General features: G+C 51.0%; 1 protein-coding gene across 1 annotated transcript in view; it reads left to right on the forward strand.

Moving 5' to 3' along the window:
* Positions 1-324: 324 nt before the first annotated feature.
* Positions 325-19,385, forward strand: part of STARD10 (StAR related lipid transfer domain containing 10) — a 23,232-nt gene continuing 4,171 nt past the window's right edge. The window contains exons 1-2 of the mRNA XM_006918685.3: positions 325-665; positions 19,347-19,384. Of these exons, the coding sequence (XP_006918747.1) occupies positions 459-665; positions 19,347-19,384 (245 nt within the window). The 5' untranslated portion in view covers positions 325-458. The remainder of the gene's footprint in view (positions 666-19,346; position 19,385) is intronic.

Below are 19,385 nucleotides of genomic sequence, written 5' to 3' on the forward strand. Positions count from 1 at the left end.
CAGCCACCACCCCGCCCCGCGCGCTTCTCGCTCCGGCGCCGCTGCTGGAGTGAGTTGAGCTGATCCGGCCAGCACTGCGAGGACACCGCCGGACCGTCCGTCACTTCGGGTCCCGGCCTCCCCTGGTTCCCTACGGGCTCTCGTGGGACCCCACACATGACACACAGCCCCCAGTCCAGCCCCAGGGAGGTCTGGGTCGCTCCTTGGGGATGGCTCCCGTGACTGCCCTGTGCGGGTCCGCCCTCACCAGGAGCCAGCCCCTGCCTATCTCAAACTCTCCACCGGCCCAGGACCCCAGATAGCCCCACCCGCGCCCCCAGCGCACTGACTCGGGTCCCCAAACCGGTCCTGCAGGTCCCAGGAAGGTGGCGTCAGCATCTGCAGCCGCGTCGACGTTGTCAGAGCCTCCGCGGAGGACCCAGGAGAGCCGGACTAGGACCAGGGCCCTGGGCTTCCCCATGGAGAAGTCAGCTGCCTCAACAGAGCCCCAAGGGCCTCGGCCAGTTCTGGGCCGCGACAGCGTCCAGGTGCCCGACGACCAGGACTTCCGCAGCTTCCGGTCAGAGTGTGAGGCCGAGGCCGGCTGGAACCTGACCTACAGCAAGGCCGGAGTGTCTGTGTGGGTGCAGGCTGTGGAGATGGATCGGACCCTGCACAAGATCAAGGTAGGGTTGCCCTGCCACACGTGCAGCCCGGCCGCCTTTGACAGGGAGTCTCCTGGTCATCCTGCAGGGCCACAGACACCTGGTTGTGCACCTCAGAAAGAGTCTCCTCCTAAGAACCAGGAGGCATAGTTTTCTCTGCAAGCCCCCATCACACAGACTGGCCAACTGAGGCCTGGAGAAGGGTATGACTCTGTCTCACCCCGCCAGAACTCAGGCTTCTGCATGCCCCTATCTGCTCCAGGGAGGTGGGCTACTGCCAGGCCCATCTAGGAGAGTGGTCTCCCTCAGGGACCCTTCTGCCCCATAGGCATTCATTTGATCCCTGATTTGAATTATCCCAGGTGGGAGACTGAGCCCATCTCTTCCTAATTCCTGGTTCTCTCAGCCTGAGGTGGGTCCCTTTCCCCATTCTCTACACATTTGGGTGCCAGGGACCGGATTCCTTCCTGCTTGGTGCCCTGCTCTTCCCTTTCCCTCTCTGAGCCTCCTGCAGGGACTCAGGATGGCAGCTGGCAGATACCGAAGGCAGAGCTAAGATGTCCTTGCCTTATACAGGGCCAGGCTGGGAGGTGGGCTGTTGGAGGGGAGAAGCAAGGAAGGCCGGAAGAGGCAGGGCAGATGTAGGCACATTAGCTCCCTCACAGCCATCAACCCTACTCCTCACAGCCCCATGATTTTTCTCTCTTTGCAACTTCAGGGCAAGCTTAGGGTGTGGACTCCATGAGCCCACCTCCCCTAGGAGCCTCAGTGGGGCAGAGGCTGGTGAAAACTCTGGTCGAGGCCTCAGTAGCTTCCCCCAGCACATGGGGTATTGTGTCCACAGTTCGGGTCTTCCTTTAGTGGATTCCTGGCAGTAGGCTGTGCCCTTCACCTTCCTTCCCTTTCCCTTGCCTTCCCCTTTCTGCTGTCCTTCTGGAACTCTGAAGGTGTATATTCCTGTTGCAACGGATGGGGGATCATGGCACTGGACTCTGAGGGCCTCCTGCCCTCCCCCACTCCAGTCTCTCCTGACTGGGACCTGCTCTCAGACTTAGCTCAGGCATCTTGGCCTAACACCAGGGCTGGAGATGTCTGACCTTCTGTCTCTGACCCTGTGCCTTTCTGCCTCCCTTTGTTTTAGTCATTTACAGCTTTGTCCATCTGTCTCCTTGTGGCCTTCTGGCTCACCCTTTCTGCCTTCCCTTCTCCCTTCTATGACTCTCTCTGTGCCCTGGCTATCTGACTGTCTCTTTCTCTCTGAGTTTCTGTGTGTGTCTCCCCCTCTAGGACTCTCAGCCCAGGCCTGAGAACCCTGGGCTGGGGGCTTCCCTGGGGGCCTGACCTGTGTCTGAGCCTGAGGAGCAGGAAAAGGGAAGGCAGCTGATATGTCCCAGCTTGGTGCTCTCTGAGGGCAGGGGATCGGTCCTATCCCAGTTTGTGTACTCAGCATCCAATACAGACAGAGCAAAGATGTTGGTTTGAATGGATGGAAGCAGGGGAGGGAGGAACAAATCGAATGAAAGGAGAACAAGTTTATGAGAATAAGGTTGTTTCCTGACTATGATCTGGGAAAGCCTTAAGGCTGGCTGCATGGTGGGGTGGGGAAATGTAGTTTCCCTGCTGAGCTGACTTTCCAGAAGCAAGGGGAAGGGAAGACCTGAACTGAGTTCAGTACTCCCACCCTCTGTGTCAACAGGGTGGAGCTGCCTCCTCCATCTGGTTTGGTTAATGAATAAACCCAGCCCAGTCTAGGACTGGAGTTGGTGGGTCTGGGGGCTAGACTGCCACAACAGACCCCTTGTTGCCAGATCAGACTTATCTTGTGGACTTCCTTGGGAATGGAGGGGACTTGAAAAAACTAGGGTGTTGTGGGCTTGTGGTTAGGGTATATAGACTCCCCAGCAGCCAGGACCTGGCCCTCCTTCCCTCTCAGACTGAGCAGAGATGGGAGGTGCCAAGGGCCCTTTGCAATCCCTGTTTCTTACTCTCCCCTCTCTGGGGTGCACGTGAGGACACTGAAGCCCAAAGAGGAACTGGGACTAGCCCAAGGTCACTCAGACATGGCCCAACAGAACTGGGCTTGGAACTCACATCTCCAGCCTCCTAGCCCTCTCTATTTTATTTTTCTCCCTATTGCTGCTCTCTCCCAGTGGAGTGAGGATTGGGGATAGTATGTGAATGGAGCTGGGGCCCAGGGAGGAGGCTGGGGCCATGACTGTGGGCGTCCTAAGGGGCCAGTACCCCACTCCTGATTCCCTTAGCACAGTCAGGTGGAGCTCTGGGAAATGGGCAGAAGTCTCTCAGCTCCCCACTCCAAGATTCTAAGAACACCATTTCTAAGAGCCCATGTTTTGAGCCAAGCATTTTTCTCTCTCATCTAATTTACCCTCAGGTTAGTCCTGGGAAGTAGTAGGCTTGTCTCCATGCTACAAACAAGAAACTGAGGCTCAGAGAAGTGATGTCACTGGCCTAAGGTCACAGAGCAGCTGAGGCAGAGTGGAACCCAGGCCAGCCTGGCTCCAGAGCCCTTACTCCACTCTGCTTGGGCTCACCTCTTAGTCAACAATATGGCGTTTGACCCCATCAATAACTCTTTGAAAGATGTTCTCATCATCTCATTCTCCTTTGATAAATGAGAAAGCTGAGGCCCAGAAAGGGGCATGGCTTGCCAAGGTCACACCAGAGTCCCAGAGATGATTGGGTCACTCCTGTAGGCTGGACTCAATCATAGGTGTTTGTTGAGCTTCTACCCCCACCTCACTCCTGCCCCATACTGTTCTGGACCTATGCCCCTGACGTGGGAAAGCCAGCTGCCCCCTGTACATGCCCTGTGCTTGTGATCCCAGAGGGGGTGTGTAGATCCCCCTATCTGTCTACCCAATTGATTTCCTCTGCCTTATCTCCCTTCCCCCAGACTTATCTTCTTGTGCCCCATGTCCATAGGTCCCTGGAAGCCACTATGGCTCTGGGCCCAGCATTTGGCGCCAGAACAAAGGGAAGGGGCTGCTGGAGGCCACCTCTACCCTTTCCCTCCCTCCTGGCCACCAGCCTGGCCTGGCTCCAGGCCTGCACTATGCACTGTGCCCTGGGTACTGGAGAGGAGGCAGACAGCCTCCTGAGTGGTCAGACCCTGTCCCAGAGGCAAATGCTGAACATGTGTCCTGAGTCCAAGGCCGAGGGCAGCTTGAAACCTAAACCCAGTTCTCTTAGTGCCCAGGCTAGGTTGCCCTTTGGCTCCTATAGTGGTATGAGAAATGGGAATCTAGGGGGTCTGTCAGTCATTTAAGCTGGGCCAAATGGGCAAGAGGCTGGGTGGGGTCTTCTTGGCTGGGGTTTCCTCTTGTGTGCGTGTGACTATGGGCACATGACTGCCCCCTCTGAGCTGTTTCTCCATCTGTGCCATGGAGTTCTCTTGGTTCCAAGAGCCTCTGAACTCAATGCCTGTGCTGGGGCCCATGGGAGCAGGATGAGGAAAAGGGGACAGAAAACAAGAGATGACATGGCCTGCCCAGCCCTGCGCTGGATGCCCATATGCTCAGCTTTTCCAATGTTGCTGCATGCCTAGCCTGGTGCTTGGCTAGCCATGTGAAAGGCAGAGGAGGAGACCTGGCCCTTGTCTTCAGAGGTTTCCAGACCCTGCTGGAGAGAGGACTGACAATTCCAGGTGACCCTACTGCATGGGGCAGATGTTCACAGGCAGGAGTGGGCCCAGTGAGAAGGGTTTTGAGGGGCCTGGAGGCTGGAGCAGGGGTGGAAGCTCTTGGGAGAATATGGCTGAGAACCTGGGGTTTCTCTTGCCACAGGAAGCTGAGCAGTGAGGACCTGTCTTCTCTGACTTCCTGTCCAATGGCTCTTCCTCTTCCCCTTTGCAGAAAGCTCCAGCGGCCCCTCCCTGCTCTGTTTTACTATCCACCTGCTCCCACACCACAGTCCTCCCCACCCCACCAGGTTCCAAGCTCTCAAGCCAGTGCTTAGGCCTGCCCCCTCTCAGCACCTCATTACCCCATTGAAATAAGGGATCATCTTAGGGATCTCCAATGGCCCTTCTCACTCTTAATAGTTCCAGAAGGTCATGGGGAAGGTGGAGGAAGAAGCAGGATTTACTTTCTTTATGTCTTTTCACTGACTCTTCACAACTGTCCTGTGGCGTGGGTCTTATTAACTCCTTTGAATAGATGTGAAAACAGATTCAGTGCAGGAATTCAGTTGTGCAGGGCCAAACAGAACGTGGCTGAAGCAGGATCAGAGCTCAGGTCCTTGGGTTCAAGGCTGGGCCCTTATGTCTCCAGAACCCTGTGGCTTACCTCTCTCTCCTGACTTGGGTCTTCCTGTGCTGTGTCATTGTGGGAGGGCACCCTGGAGGGGACTCAGCTGGGCAAGAGCCCAGTCCTTGCTGTGTGACCTCAGGGTTCACTTCAGCTTTTAGAGTCAGTCTTCTTATCTGCGGTGACAGGGGCGGGAGTTAATCTGGTTTTAGGGCTTTGGACTGGGTGAGTTCAAATACAAGGTAGGCCGCTATCCCCTCTGGGGGTCAGTTTCCCCATCTCTACAGAAGTTGCTGGGCAGGTGGTTTGTAGAGGCCATCCTGGCCTTAGGCCATGGTAGGGGGGCATCTAGACACAGAATAAGGGCAGATTGAGAAGGCCTTGCCAGTCTGTGCCATCAGAGAGGTCCCTATATAGGACACCTGAATCCAGGGTTAGGCCCTGAAGACCCCTGTCCTGGCTGGCTCTAGCTCTGACTTGTGGCAACCGAAGGAAGTAACTCCAGAGCTATCCTCCAGGAACAGGCTCCCAGAGAACATGACTCCAGGTAGTCAGAGTCCCACAACTTCAGGTAGAGGAGCTCTGAGAAGGAAAAGTTCAGAAGTGGCTGGAAGCTTTAGGCACACTTCCTGGAGGAGGTGCCTGGGTTGGCCTGAGGCCATAAGGAAGAGAACACAGGGTCCAGAGTCCTGGCCATGTGGCTGTGGTCAGGTTGCTGCCCCTGCTCAGGCTTTAGCTTCTTCATCTGTTAAATGTGAATGGTAGTGCTGCCTTGCCTGTTTCAGGAACTTCATTCATTCATTCATTCATTCATTCATTCATTTGGCAAATGTTCACTGATAGTCTCTCTGCCTGGCCCTGTGCTGGAGGTTGGGGACAGAGAGGGGAATCAAACCCAAGCCCTGTATTCAAGGAGCTCCCAGTTGAATGCTGGAACAGACACTTGTCCCAGGAGCTGTGAAGACCCAGAGGGCACCCCTGCAGCAGACTTGGGGACCAGGGAAGGTTTCACAGAGGAGAAATCCTCGGTGATCTTTTTGGAACTGGATGGAGAATGAGTTCGATAGCATGGGAGCTGTCAATGCAGAGGACCAGCTGTGCAAAGGCCCAGAGGAAGGAAGTGGAGTGCATTAGGAGAACTGCAGGTGTTCAGTGTGGGGCTTGAAACTCAAGGGGCTGGAAGTATTTAGAGAACTAGACCAATGCCCTAGGATTTGGGTCCTGGAGGTGCTGGGGTACCAAGAAAGGGTTTTAAATAAGGCAAGTGGTAAGAGGAGGATGCTGCTCTATTGTCTGGACAGAGATACTGAGGCTTGTGCTAAAGGAGGAGCTGTGAGGAATTGAGCAAGGGATGGCATCCACAGAGAGTTAGGAGGAATAATGGACACAACATGGTGGTGATAGCATAACCCTTTGCAATGTACAAATTGTGGAGTGTCGTGCAGGTCGAGATATAAGCTGGTGTGGATGTGCAGCCCCCTTGGTGCCTGCCCTGAGAATGAGGAACCTTGTGAGTGGGAGTGGGATGGGGCTGGGATGGGTGCTCACAGTCAGTGTACTCCTGGGGCTAGAATAGCCCCCAGCTCCCAGGCTGGCTCTGTGCCTTCTCTGCCCAGCTCCCTGGGCTCTGGCCTTTAAACTTTAACGAGCCCCAGCTCAGTTTCCAGCAGAGAGTCTTTAAAGTTTCAGGAGATGAGAAAAAGGAGGGAGTCCTGGAGACAGATGGGTTTTCTTTCTGCCTCTGCATCTCCACACCTGGCTGAGCTACCTGGAGCCAGGGCCATGGTGCCATGACCCCACGCACCTGGCACTCTTAGGAGACCTCGGACCTCACTGGGCTGCTGTAGCCTGTTCCTGAGGGACCAGTGGCCACATGCCTGGGCACCACATTGCCACTGAGATAGATAGGGATAGGAACCCTATTCTAGCCACGACCCCTTACCTTTGCCCCTGACCTGGCCAGATGAGCATGCTGCAGCAATAAGTGGTAGGAAAGCTGCTCAGACCTGGTGTCAGGCTTAAAGTGCCTCCTTTTATCCCTTCTGGCATGCTTGGGCTGGCCTCGGTGCTCCAGGGCCCCTGGAGCTTCAGAAACACAGGCAGTGGAAGAAAGTTGCAGGTCCAGAACTTGGTGGTAGGTCCCATGCCAAATACAAGCTCCTTTCATCTGACACTAAAGAGAGTCTGGGGCAAGTGGCACAGGGCAGCTTTAGCTTAACAATTACCTCCCTGCCTTTCGGCCTGGGCTCCCTGAAGGCGGCAGGTACTTGCTACCTCTGATGTGTCTAGAATCCTTATGTCCTGCAGGAGGTGAATAATGCCTGCACAGGTACACCCATCCCGTTCCACATACACCCACAGGGGAAATGGAGGACGGAGTAGGACATAGTAGGACTTTGGTCTCCCATGCAGTGCCTGGGCCATTTAATCTCATCCTTTGGGTTTCATGGCACAACTTGCATCTGCCCCTCCGAGATCCCCTCTACTATCTCCTGGACCCCTCTCTCTGTCTTTGGACACTTCTAGATTGCCTGGGGCCTGGTACTGCACCAGGGATGTAGGTGATGACTCTTAAGGCAAAGGCCTGACAACCAGAGGGGATGGCATTCCCTTGTGTGTCTCTAACATTCAGTCATTCGAGACATATTTGTTGAGCACATACTATATGCCAAATATTGTATTATATCCAGGAACTTAGTGGCAAACCAAAGGGATTAGGCCCTGCTGTCATGGGTTTACATCCTGAGAAGGAGATAAGCAAAATAGAAGCAAATAAATAACTAAATGAGATACCAGATGGTGGTTTGTGTTATGAGGACAGGATAATGTGATGGGAGTTCTCTGGCCTTCTATGTGTGGGCCTTTAGCATGGAGCTGGATTATGGGTGACTGTGTGTGTCCCTACGGAATGTGTGTGTGTGTGTGTGTGTGTGTGTGTGTGCGTGTGTGTGAGCAGGCCCCTAAGGTTGTGTGTCTGCCTCTGAGTGTGAGACTCTGTTTTTGTGTCTGGCGTTACTGTGTGTGTGTGAGTCACACCCCCTCACTGCAGCAGAGTTGTCTCTGATCCAATTATGTCTTCTCAGCTGTCTCTTGGCGGCTCCTGCCCGCCTGCTCAGCTCAGTTCTGCCTCTGCCACGGTTCCCTGTCTCCATCTAGCCTCCTGGCCTGGCCTCTTGGCCTATCTCTGGGTCTTAGAGTCTCCACTTAGAATGTGTTTTCTATTCCTGTCTCTGATGGTTACTGCCTCTGCCTTTATGTTGCTACTTGCCCCTTTTCCTCCATTTTTTTCCTGTCCCAGTTGTTTATTAATTCAACAAACTTCTTATGCTTCCCACCCACTCTGCCAGTCACCATGCTGCTGCTGGAGACCTGGAGATGGATAAGACACAGGCCCTACTCTCAAGGTCTAGTGGGGAGACTGGTTGAGATGGTGACAGCCCTCCGTGAGAACCCAGGCTGAGGCAGGTCAGGGGCTGACAGAATGGTGGGGGGTGGCAGGAGTCAGGCAGCAAGCTGAGAAGGCAGCAAGGTGAGTCCTTTAGGGAGATAGCCTCCCAGGAGCAGGGGCTTGGGCTAAGGGTGAGGAAGGAGTAGAGGCAGAGCCAGATAGAATGAGGAAGATGTTTTTGAGTTAGGATTTGACTAAAGGCGGAGAATGATGCAGCAGAGGCTTTCAAGCTGGGCAGTACCATCATCACCTCCAGGTTTCAGAAAGCTACCTGGCTGCAGGAGCCAGGAAACCAGAAATGAGGATGTGGCTGCAGTGGTCCAAGCAAGGATGGTGAGACCTGCCTGGAGTTGGTGAAGAGGAGCTGTTGGGAAGGTGCTGGAACGTGGGCCAGGGTCCAGGCCCAGGAGGGGAGCAGAGGGGACTGGGCACTGGGGGTAGACAATACGACAGTAGTGGACAGGGTGAGTATGAGAGGCCTGTGAGCTGTCCAGGGGGTGATGCCCAGGTGGCTGTTGAAGATGCAATCTGGAGAGCTTTGGGGGCATCAGGCCACTGGTAGTCCCTGAAGCCCTAGGGGGAGTTTATCTAATTTGTCTTTGTCTTGATGTCTGTGTGTCAGTTCTGGCCCTGCCTTGTCTCACTGGTCTCTTGCCACCTCCTTCCAGGCCTACCACTCTCTGCCTTTCCTCCTCAGCTCTCCCTCCTCTGTCTGGCTCCCCCTCCCCGCCCAATGCCTCCCCCAAGGCTAAAGCAGAGTTGCTGGAGTTCCAGACTAGGAGGTCAGCTTCTGAGATGTCAGCAGGATGTTCCTAACTGCTGCAGAGCTAGGCCCTGCTGCTCTGGGCCTGGCAGTGGGGGTGGGGATGAATCATTTAGCTCTAGATGGAGAGGTCAAGGGCCCAGCTTGGTCTGCCTGGGTAGACTCAGGGAGCCTCTGAGAAGTCTAGAGAAGTCTAGAGTCTAGAGAAGATGTGACAGCAACTCCACTCTCCATCACATCTAAGGGGATCCCCACTTTTGGGGAGAAGACGGGCTAGGAGTATCTGGTTTTAGATCCCCTTCCTTCCAGAAGAGAAGGCCACAGGGCTTGTCTGGTCATTTTGCAAATGGGAATATTAAGCCCGAAGGTGGGGGAAGGAGACCCTGCATTGGACCCACCATACTACACATGCTCTCTGTGTCCTTCCTGCTCCCCTCACTGCAGGCAGAGCCAGCCTCAACAGCCATAGCCCCTAGAGTGGAACCTCCAGGGACAGCCCTCTGGCTAAGTGCTGGCCCACCTGGGATTCCTTGGGTCCTCCACAGAGTAGAGCCTGGTTCTTGGGAAACACACTTGGGGGTGGACTTTGGGTCACAGTGGGATCCAGGGTGGTTCGTTCATCTACTTCGCTTTTTTGAGCCACCATTTACAAATGGGCATAATCTTCCCTCCCAGGTAACTGAAAGGATGGGATTAGGTGAATTTGCAAAGCCCGTAACACAGAGCCTGGCACAGAGCTGGCACAGAGCTGGCACACCATTCACATTCACATTTGCTGAATAGATGAATGGATGAACAGTCTGAGATACCCAAGGGACAGCTCCATTTCCTTCACCTCCATCCTTGTTCACTCAGGTTACCTTATGGAACCGCATGAGCCCTCTCATTCCTCAAGCCCATCCAGATCATTTCCAGTCTCTAGGCTCATGCCAACACCTCCGCTAGGAGCCTCTTCCACTCTTCTATTTATCCTTTAGGACTCTGCTTAGGTATCTGTCCCTGTACCTTCATCCCTGGCTTCCCTCTGTCCCTGCCCTGACTGCCCAAGGTCGTCATGCCTGTGCCCCAGCCCGAGCAGTAAAGGGGCCCTGAGTCCCCTCTGGCTTCACTCCCAGCATGGCAACATGATGTGAGCATTTTCAAGATAACTCAGTGCCAGCATGGGCAACCTCAGGCCCCATCTCAGCTGAGTCCAGGCTTCTGTGTCCAGGGAACAAGGTTCTTGGGATTCTGGACAACACTCTTAACTTAGAAAAAAATATATAATTTCTATATCTTATACAACCTATATCGTACCAACAGTAACAAGAATCCAAAAATGAAAAATAGATCACCCAGAGCCTTAATTCCTGAGTAAAACTTTTCCTTGATTCCTTCCAGCTCTTATTCAAAGGTGTAGATCAGGAGTCCCCAACCCTCGGGCCAGGGACTGGTATCAGTCTGTGGCCCATTAGGAACTGGGCTGCACAGCAAGAGGTGAGCAGCAGGCAAGCAAGCGAAGCTTTATCTGTATTTGGAGCCTCTCCCCAGCGCTAGCATCACCACCTCAGCTCCACCTCAGATCATCAGGCATTAGATTCTCACAGGAGCAGCGGTCCCTGGTGTCAAAAAGGTTGGAGACTACTGATGTAGATAATTTATACATAGTTTAGACCATAGCAGAAGTACAAGTTGTATCCTCTTTTGTTCATTTAATATTGCATGTGTGGAAGTTTCTCATATTACTACAGAATTATTAATTCACGAACATTTGGGTAGCTGCTCCTGGCCCTGCCCCTGCCCCTTCCCTGGCAGAGCCCACATCCTACCATAGCTGGCAGTAATCATCAAGGTGATGTGTCATTCTTAACCCAACTGGGCCTTGCTGTTGGTGGTAGTCCAGATTGTTCTGCAATATATTTTGCTAATTACAAATGCAATAATATAGTCATGCATATTGTAACGAATCTTTTTCTTTTTTTTCCTGAGTATAAATTTCTGGTCCTGAAATTCCAGGAACTAAGTTGAAAGATACATTTTTATTATTATTATTATTTATGCTTATAGCACCTGGTCTTCCTAGGTGGTCTCCCATCCAAGTACTAACCAGGTCTGACCCTGCTTAGCTTCTGAGATCAGACATCGGGCTCGTTTGGGGTGGCATGGCCATAGATCATGGACCATGCCTCTACTAGGGCGCAAACCCAGGACTTTCTGCATGTAAAGCAGATGTGCTAACTGCTACACTATGGAACCACGTCCTACTTTTTTTTTTTTAATTTTAAAAATATTTGCCAAACTGCTTTTCAGAATAGTGGAACAAATTTTTGCTGTTACTCACTGCATACCAATTTTAACATATCCTAACAAGCAGTGGGTATTTTATATATTTTTGCTAATTTACTAAGTATAAATTGGTACCTCAGTGCAATTTTAATTTACTTTGACTATCAGAACTTAGAGCAAAATCCCAGAATCTCTCCTGAACCTGACTCTGATACCTCCTATCCCTACATCCCATTTTATGAGGATGATAGCAGAAGTAGTAATCAGCCTCAAATGCCATAGAGATTTTTACATGTCCAGGAATTTTTCATGAGGGCTCTTCTGAGTTCCACAGAAGCACCGAGGGCCACAGGCCACTGCCCTAGCATTTTGAAAGTCAGATAAACTCCCACAGGCACAGTGTCTTCGTTGGCTTACCTGTCCATCCTGACGTTCAGTCACCAATCCTTTATTAAGCTGTGCCAGGCCCAGGGGACACCAAGCTGAACAAGGGGCCACAGTATTGTGGGCAAATCAATGCACTGCACTGTGGACTGATGGAAAGAGGCATTGGTGGTGCAGGGGTAGGCCCCCAGCCCAACCTGAAGAATTTAGGGACAGCATGGTCTGCCTGGACAGGGGAAAACCAGGCTGAAGTTTGAAGACAAAATAGGAAAGGAGCCGGAGAAGGGAGGTCCTGGGAAAGCAGGACCAATCAGACCTCTCTTCTCCAGCACCACTCTCTCCCTGCTTTCCCCGACCCCTGTGTCAGTGCCCTCGAACTGCTCTTGAGATTTTGAGGGGCATGGGGGAAGGTCATAGGGGCTTCCATTCTGGGGGCCCCAGAAACCCAGAGGCAAGGGCAGAGTTTCTATCAGCTTGTCTCAATGCTGGCCCTGGGGGCTTTGGGAAGGGGCAGAGTGGGGGGCCCGGAAGCCCCAAGCAGGTAGTTAGTGGGCCCCGGGAAGAGAATCTGGAGCAGGCAGGGCAGAGGGGTCACTGGAGCCGGTTTCTGCATCTCTCAGTGCCTGGCCTGATGTGGCAGTGTCTGGCTATGGTTGTGAGGGTGGAGTGTGTATATTGTGGGGATCTGTGTAGGACTGTGGTGTAAGTAAGCTGCTTGCCCGCTCCCTGCCCATCTACCTTGTGGAAAGAGATGAGGCATTTCTATTGTTCTAAACATTGTTCCTTGTTCCTGTACACTCTGCCCTTTGGGGCTAGCAGGAAGGTGCTCCCCTCAGCAGAGCCTGAGAAGTCTGGGAAAGCTGCTGGGGCCTGGGGGTGGAGGAAGGGCAGCTGCTGCTGGGGCTTTATGTACAAGTCTCATTTAATCCTCACAGCTCCACTTTGAGGGGAGGATTATCCCTGTTTGACAGATGAAGATACTGGAACTCAGAGCTGAAGTCCTTTACCCAAGCCAAGGCTACATAGTCAGAATGTGGCCTGAGCAGAGGCCTGTCTGACCCAGACAGCCCCTGGAACTACTGAGTAAACTGTGAGGCTTTGAGTCCCTGCTGGGTCTGGTGGCACAAAGCCATGGCTGAAAGCTTCGCAGAGGGGCTTCCATGTGCAGAGCTCCAGTGCTGGGTTTTGGGAAAGCTTAGTCCTGCCTTTGAGTCCAGTGGGGTCTGAGGATCGAGTCAGTAACCTTGTTCAGAGGAAGAATCTCTGAGCTTCGCCTCCCTGGTCAGCAAGCCCTCTGAATACAATGAGCATTGCATAATAACCATCAATAACTAAGATAGTCTCCATTTTCAAGTGTACATTCCTGCCTCGTGATAAAAGCATCAGAAAGTCCTGACACTTTGCTGTCAGGTACAATTAGGCTCTGGTTCTCCACCTCACCACTGTTAGCCATGTGGCCTTTGGTCAATCATTGTAACTCTCTGGGCCCCACTTCCTGCATATGTAAAATGGGGATGCCTCTGACCATCAGAGCGTTGGGAGGGTAAGAGATGATTTCTGCATAAGATACAACTTGGTGCCCCTGACAATTGGCAGAAGCAGTATGACCTAAATTTCAGCTCCTGTAGAGTCCATGTCTCCTTAATGATTTGAGCACATGTTAATGGTTATTGAGGTTGTGGCTATTGTTTGACACTTTGATTTGATACTTAGTTCCTAGAAGTGCTTCCTATGATTTGAATATGGTTCTGTTGGGAAAGGGTGATTTGCTTAACAGTTTATTCCTTTTACAAAAATGTTAAAATGCAACATAGAAGTTAGCACAACCTGAGGGAATGAACCCAACAGGCCCCCTTACCCTTCTTGGGGCCTCAGTTTACCTAGTGGTAACCTGAAGAGTAGTGGTAGAAGAAATCATCTCCTAGGCCCCTAGGACTTTGGGATAGTCACGTGTCCCACATATCCCATGAGCAAGGATATTGGAGACCTGCTGTGTGAGGTCTTAGAGTGAGGGCCAGACTTGGGTTGACATGTCTCAGTTTGCTTGTTCTTGCCCTGGCCTTTGGCCCTCATGGCTGTACCACAGCCCCATGGAGGTGACCTGACTTCTTTTCCCCTATCTCAGGTCTGCCATCTCCCTGGGTCCTGGAAGATACTGCTGCCACTCCCCACCTACTGCTTCCCTCCTCCCGTGGAGATCCCTCCTCCTCTAACCCTGAGCACAGGGAAGCCTCTAGAAGCACTGGCAAGGGGTAGGAGAGAGGAGAGGGCTAGAATGAGACACAGTTTGGACACTGGGCCCTGCTCTGTAGTATTTATTTAAGCCTCCAGGCTTTTGAACCCAAGAGTCCCTCTGCCTGAAATGCTGTCTCTCTCCTTGTAGCAGTTTTGCTCCTTCTCCTTTTAGGCTCCATCACCCTCTGCTCCCAGAGTTCCCTTGCCTCCACTCCCCCACCCCCAACTCTGCTCATTCTCTGCTGGGGTTTTGTGTCCTTGTCTCTCCTATCACTCACTTGACAGGGCCTCTTTGGGGTAGTGCCCAGGTCTGGTTAGCCTCTGGGTCCCTGGTGCCCACTTGCAGGTCTGGCACACAGCAGATTCCAGAAAGAAGTAAATGGATGGACGGAAGGGCAGGGCCAGGGGCGAGGCAAGAGAGGTGCCTTGGGCACAAAATACAAGGAAGCATATGCAAATGTGACCTAGTCCTGGCCTGTGGAAGGGTGAATGGCTGCTCGAGGAAGCCTGCTGGAGTAATAACAGCTACCGTTTTCTGGGGTAATAACAGGTACTGTTTTTTGAGTATTTGCTGTGTACCAGGCATATTATATACATTATGTCATTTAATGTAATCACAATATCGCCATGTGATAGGTACTATTGGTATCCCCATTTTTCATGTAAGAAAACAGACTCAGGAGAGTTAAATCCTGTGTCCTAGGGGAAGAACTTGGAATCTTAGACTGGCAGACTCAAAGCCTGTAGGAGTCTCCTCTGATGGCCTTCCTTGATTGTCCAGTCCCTTCTAACCATGGCTCTGTGGGACTTGGGGTGCTGGGGAGCTGGTGCTGGGCTTAGTGGTTCTGGGCAATCTCAGTTCTTCATCTCTTGGAGTCTGGAGAGAGTGAAGTGCAGGGGTCACAGTCTGTAGTTTCTCTAGTAGCACTTGCTCCCTCTGGGCCTTAGTTTTCTCAGCTGTGAAATGACTGCATGTCAGGCTCTCTGCTACAACCAGGGTTTAAGGGCTTTGCAGCCTAGCATGGCTCCTTGGCTGAAGCAATCCTGGCACTGCCTCCCATTTAGTTCTAGTTTCCAGGGGGAGCTCCCAGGTATGCAGCCCAAGTGACTGACTTGCCCAGAGCCCAATAGATGTGGGTTCTGGTAATAGCACCGCCCACTAGATGCTCTCCAATGACTCACCCCTACCCCCACTTGAGCCTCCCAAAGCCTCTTAGAATTACACCCTGACGATGTGGCAGCTACCGCTTGGGACAAGAACAATACTGGGTGTAGTTTACCAGTCTTGGCGCAGCCGCACTGCCTCCTGGGGACTATGGAATTAGCCAGGCCGGGAGCCAGGTCCACTGCCATGGGGGACTGAGGACGCTCTTAGGATCGGCCACCCAGACTGCAGTTTTCTCACCTGCTGCGCCATAGCCAAGGTTCTTACCTTCCCAGCAATCTCCTCCCCACAGGGCTTCCTCCCCAAGAGTCTGCCATGAGCTGGGAAACCTTTGAAGTTTCTCTTTATCTTAAAGATAAAATGTTATGCATTTTATGCTGTGGTCTGTCTAGGGGCTCTGCGTGTTCCACTCACTGCCTGCTGTCTCAGAGGGAGGCCTTTGGTTCTTGGGCCAATGACCCTGATCCAGGAGGCCTGAGGGAGATTGAGCAGTGTCTGGGTACTGTGGGCCCCTTCTCAGTGTGCACCCAGCGGTGAGTGCAGCTGAGCCCTGGAGGCACTGAGGCTGGCTGAAGGGAAGAGATGCGTGCAGCTGAGCCCTGGAGGCACTGAGGCTGGCTGAAGGGAAGAGGCATTCTCGGTTTGGACTCTACAGAACATAATCCTGTTGTCATTGCCTCTCCATACACTGCCAAGATAACACATTTGAGGACTTGCAAAGCCAAACCAGCTTCCCAGCTTGGATTTAGAGACATTCTGGTTTCCTCGGTAGCCACATTTGAGTGGCTACTTGATGGTTAGGAGTACAGGGAGATCTGGTTTTGAATCCCTGCTTGGCTCCTTTCTGGCTGACTGCTTTGGCTGGTTCCTTACTCTCCTGAGCCTGTTTTCTATTTTGTAGCACAAGTGTGACACCAGCTCATAAGTTTGTGGTAAAGAGTATGTGTTGAATGTCTGGTGTAACACCCAGACTTTCATGTGGCTGCTGAATAGGTTGTCTGGATGCTCCTGATGATGCCAGATCTGGCCTCTGCCATCTTCTCCCATGCCCTTTCTCACCACCATGTTCCTCCCACCACTTTGTTTAATCGTTCATTCACTCATGTTTTATTAGTCTCCTTCAATTTGATATAGTGAGTCTTTCCTTGACATTCACGACCTTGACACCTAGAGGCCAGTTATTTTGTATAAGTTCCTTATTTGGGGTTTGTCTGATTTTTCTTATGATTGGATTTAGATTATGCATCTTTCGTAGAAATATGACATAAGTGGTGCCTGTATTCTTTTCATTGCATTCTATCATGCAGCACCTAGTTGTTATTTGTCCCATTACTAATGACGTTCACTTTGATCATTTGATTAAGGTGGTACCTGCCAGGTTTTTCTACTATGAAGTTATGAATTTTCCCTTTGTAATTAATAAGTATTTGATGGGAACTTACTTTGAAATCATGTAAATACCCTATTCCTTATTAAACATTCAATTTATTTATTCACACCTGTATATACCTTGGTTTCCTATTTTATTCAGTGGAATATAATCTGTTACTATCATTATTTCTTTTAAAACATGGGTTGTCCCAGCTATAGCCTGTAGTAGGTGGCCAACTGTCCTAGTTTGCTCAGGTCTGAGGAGTTTCTCAAGATGTGGACTTTCATTGCTAAAACTGGGAAAGCCTTGGGCAAACACTGATGAGTTGGCCACCAAACCACTGGGAGCCCTTCACGCTGGCTCCTGTGTCTGCTGGGCAAGGTCTCTAGCATTCTGTGGGTATGGCTTTAGTTTCTAGCACAGTAAGATATTCCAGGCTCATCATATACTTACTCTGTCCCAGCCTCAGAATCATGTGTTTTCTCCAAGAAGACCTGGAACCAGGACCTTTGAATAATAGGCTACACCACACCATGGGAAACTGGAGCAGATGGAACTGATTCGGCGCTGTACAGGCCACGCTCTCGTCTGCCTCTGTGCCTATTCCCTGGCTGTTCTTTCTGACAGGGCCACTTGGCAGATACCTCCCTCCCAGACTGAGCTTCTCCATGAAGCCTGACTCCCCACCTACTCCATAGAGCTGACCTCCTCCTCTGTGCCCTCACTGGGCAGTTTAGAGTGGCTCCCCATTTTTAAGTAGGTCATCTCTCTTGACTGGAAGCCTCTCAAGATGAATCCAGGCCCTGGATTCATCTGTGACTCTTCTGTGCTTCACACAGGGCTGGAACTGGGGGCTGCTAAATGATTGGATCTAGTCATACCCCCTCATGGAACAGGAAAGCAAACAGAGAAGGAGGGTGACTTGTTCAGGGTCACACAAGTCTTTGTAGGCTGGAGTTTATCCTTGAAATTTGGTATTCTTAATTCTAAAATGGGGCTAATACTTCAGTGTTGTTGTAAGAATAAAATGCTGTAATGTGTATAAAGCACTTAGGATATTACTTGGCATGTGGTCATGAGTGCACCTCTTAGTATCTCTGGGGGACCTTTTTATTTAATTTTTTTCATTATTGCAGAAGCAGTACTATACATTTTAGAAAATTTGAACTACAGACAGCAAAAAGAAAACAAAAACATCATATTCTCATCATTTAGAGATCACCCCTGTTAGCACCTTAGTGATTGTATTTCCTGAGCTTTTTCTGTGCATATATTCCCCTCCACTGCAAATAAGACTATACCATGCCTTCCATTTTGTAATCTGCTTTTTTTTTTCCCCAGGCAGCAATCCCAACCATTTTATTTCAGTAAATTTTCAGCGCATATAATACTCAGATCATATTCACATTTCTCCAGTTGTCCTAAATATGTCCTTTATAGCTGTTGTGTTCAAGCCAGTATGCAATCAAGGACTTCACTTTCTATCTAGTTGTTGTGTCCTATAAGTCTCTCAGTCTAGCCTAGTTCCTCATGACACTGATCTGTAGAAAAGATTAGATGAGTAACCCCTGCAGAATGTTTCACTATCTGGTTCTGTCTGGTTGAATTCTCATGATAATACTTAGCTTGTTCCTCTGTCCTCTGTATTTTCTGTAGAGTGAAGTATATACAGGGCTCTATGAGTTCACTGGTGCCTAGAATATCCAATAGGTAGTGATGTGTCCTTCCTGTGGCCTCTCATCATGGTTAGTGATGCCAAAGCCTAACTGAAGATTAGGGGGAAGGCAATATGACCCCTCCCTCATATACTTGCATGTATCCTCTCTTTAGTAGAAAGTAATATGTGTGCTTCTCTTGGCACCATCTGAACATCCTGTTCTGGGAGACCTTTTTAAACTATGCAAGAAAATTTGTCCATTTGCTGAAGGGAAATTGATCCTGGGGTTTGGCCTCTCGGGTAAAAAAAAAAATTACAGAACAAGGCTATGGACTGAATTTTATCTTACTGAGTGCAAGTCTAGCAAAACTTGGTTATGTTTTTACTCTCTTTCCAGACATGTGATCTGTGTTAAATCTCATCTCTGCTACTTACCAGCTGGGTGACCTTGAGCAAGTTACTTTACTTAACATCTCTGAGCCTCAAGTTCCTCCTTGGATTTCTTGTCTGGCAGAGTTGTTGTGAGAGTTAAAATTAAAGAAAGGTATCCTCGGCTCTTTTCTCCCCTAGATGGAAAGCTCTTTGAGGACAAGGCTAATAAATAGTAAGAAATCCAAAGATGTTTGTTGAATAAATAAAAGGCGGGGGGAGGACAAAATGTATGGCCAGGTGATAAGAACCATAGAGGAAAAAATCATCCGTTTAGACGGATGTTTGTTCATTCATGCTTTCATTTCATTTAACATGTACCGAATATAGGCTCTGTGTGAATCAACTGTGAGCATTTGACCATGAAGTTCAGGGGTCTGGGAGGGCACAGATATAGAGACTCAGTGTATGGGAGCTCAGAAGGGCTGGCCGGGTAATTCAGGAAGGCTTCCTGGAGGAGAAGACTGGGACGAATGGGGAGGTTTGGTAGGGGCTAAGATGAGGGAGCTAGTCTCTGGATACAGGGCTGCTGTCTCCCGGCACAGGTGGATTCTGGGAGGGCTAGACAGGGCTTATGGCAAGCGATGAGCCCATGCTGGCTCTGAAGGTCGCAGTTCTTCTCTGTACTTCTTCTACCCCCTTTGCCTGTCTGCCCTCCAGTCCCCTGGCCAGGGCTTCGAGCCCTGTGCGACCCTGACAACCCATGTGTCTGTCTGCAGTGCCGGATGGAGTGCCGCGATGTGCCAGCCGAGACACTC

This window comes from Pteropus alecto, unplaced genomic scaffold, assembly GCF_000325575.1.
Source record: "Pteropus alecto unplaced genomic scaffold, ASM32557v1 scaffold468, whole genome shotgun sequence".
NCBI lineage: Eukaryota > Metazoa > Chordata > Mammalia > Chiroptera > Pteropodidae > Pteropus > Pteropus alecto.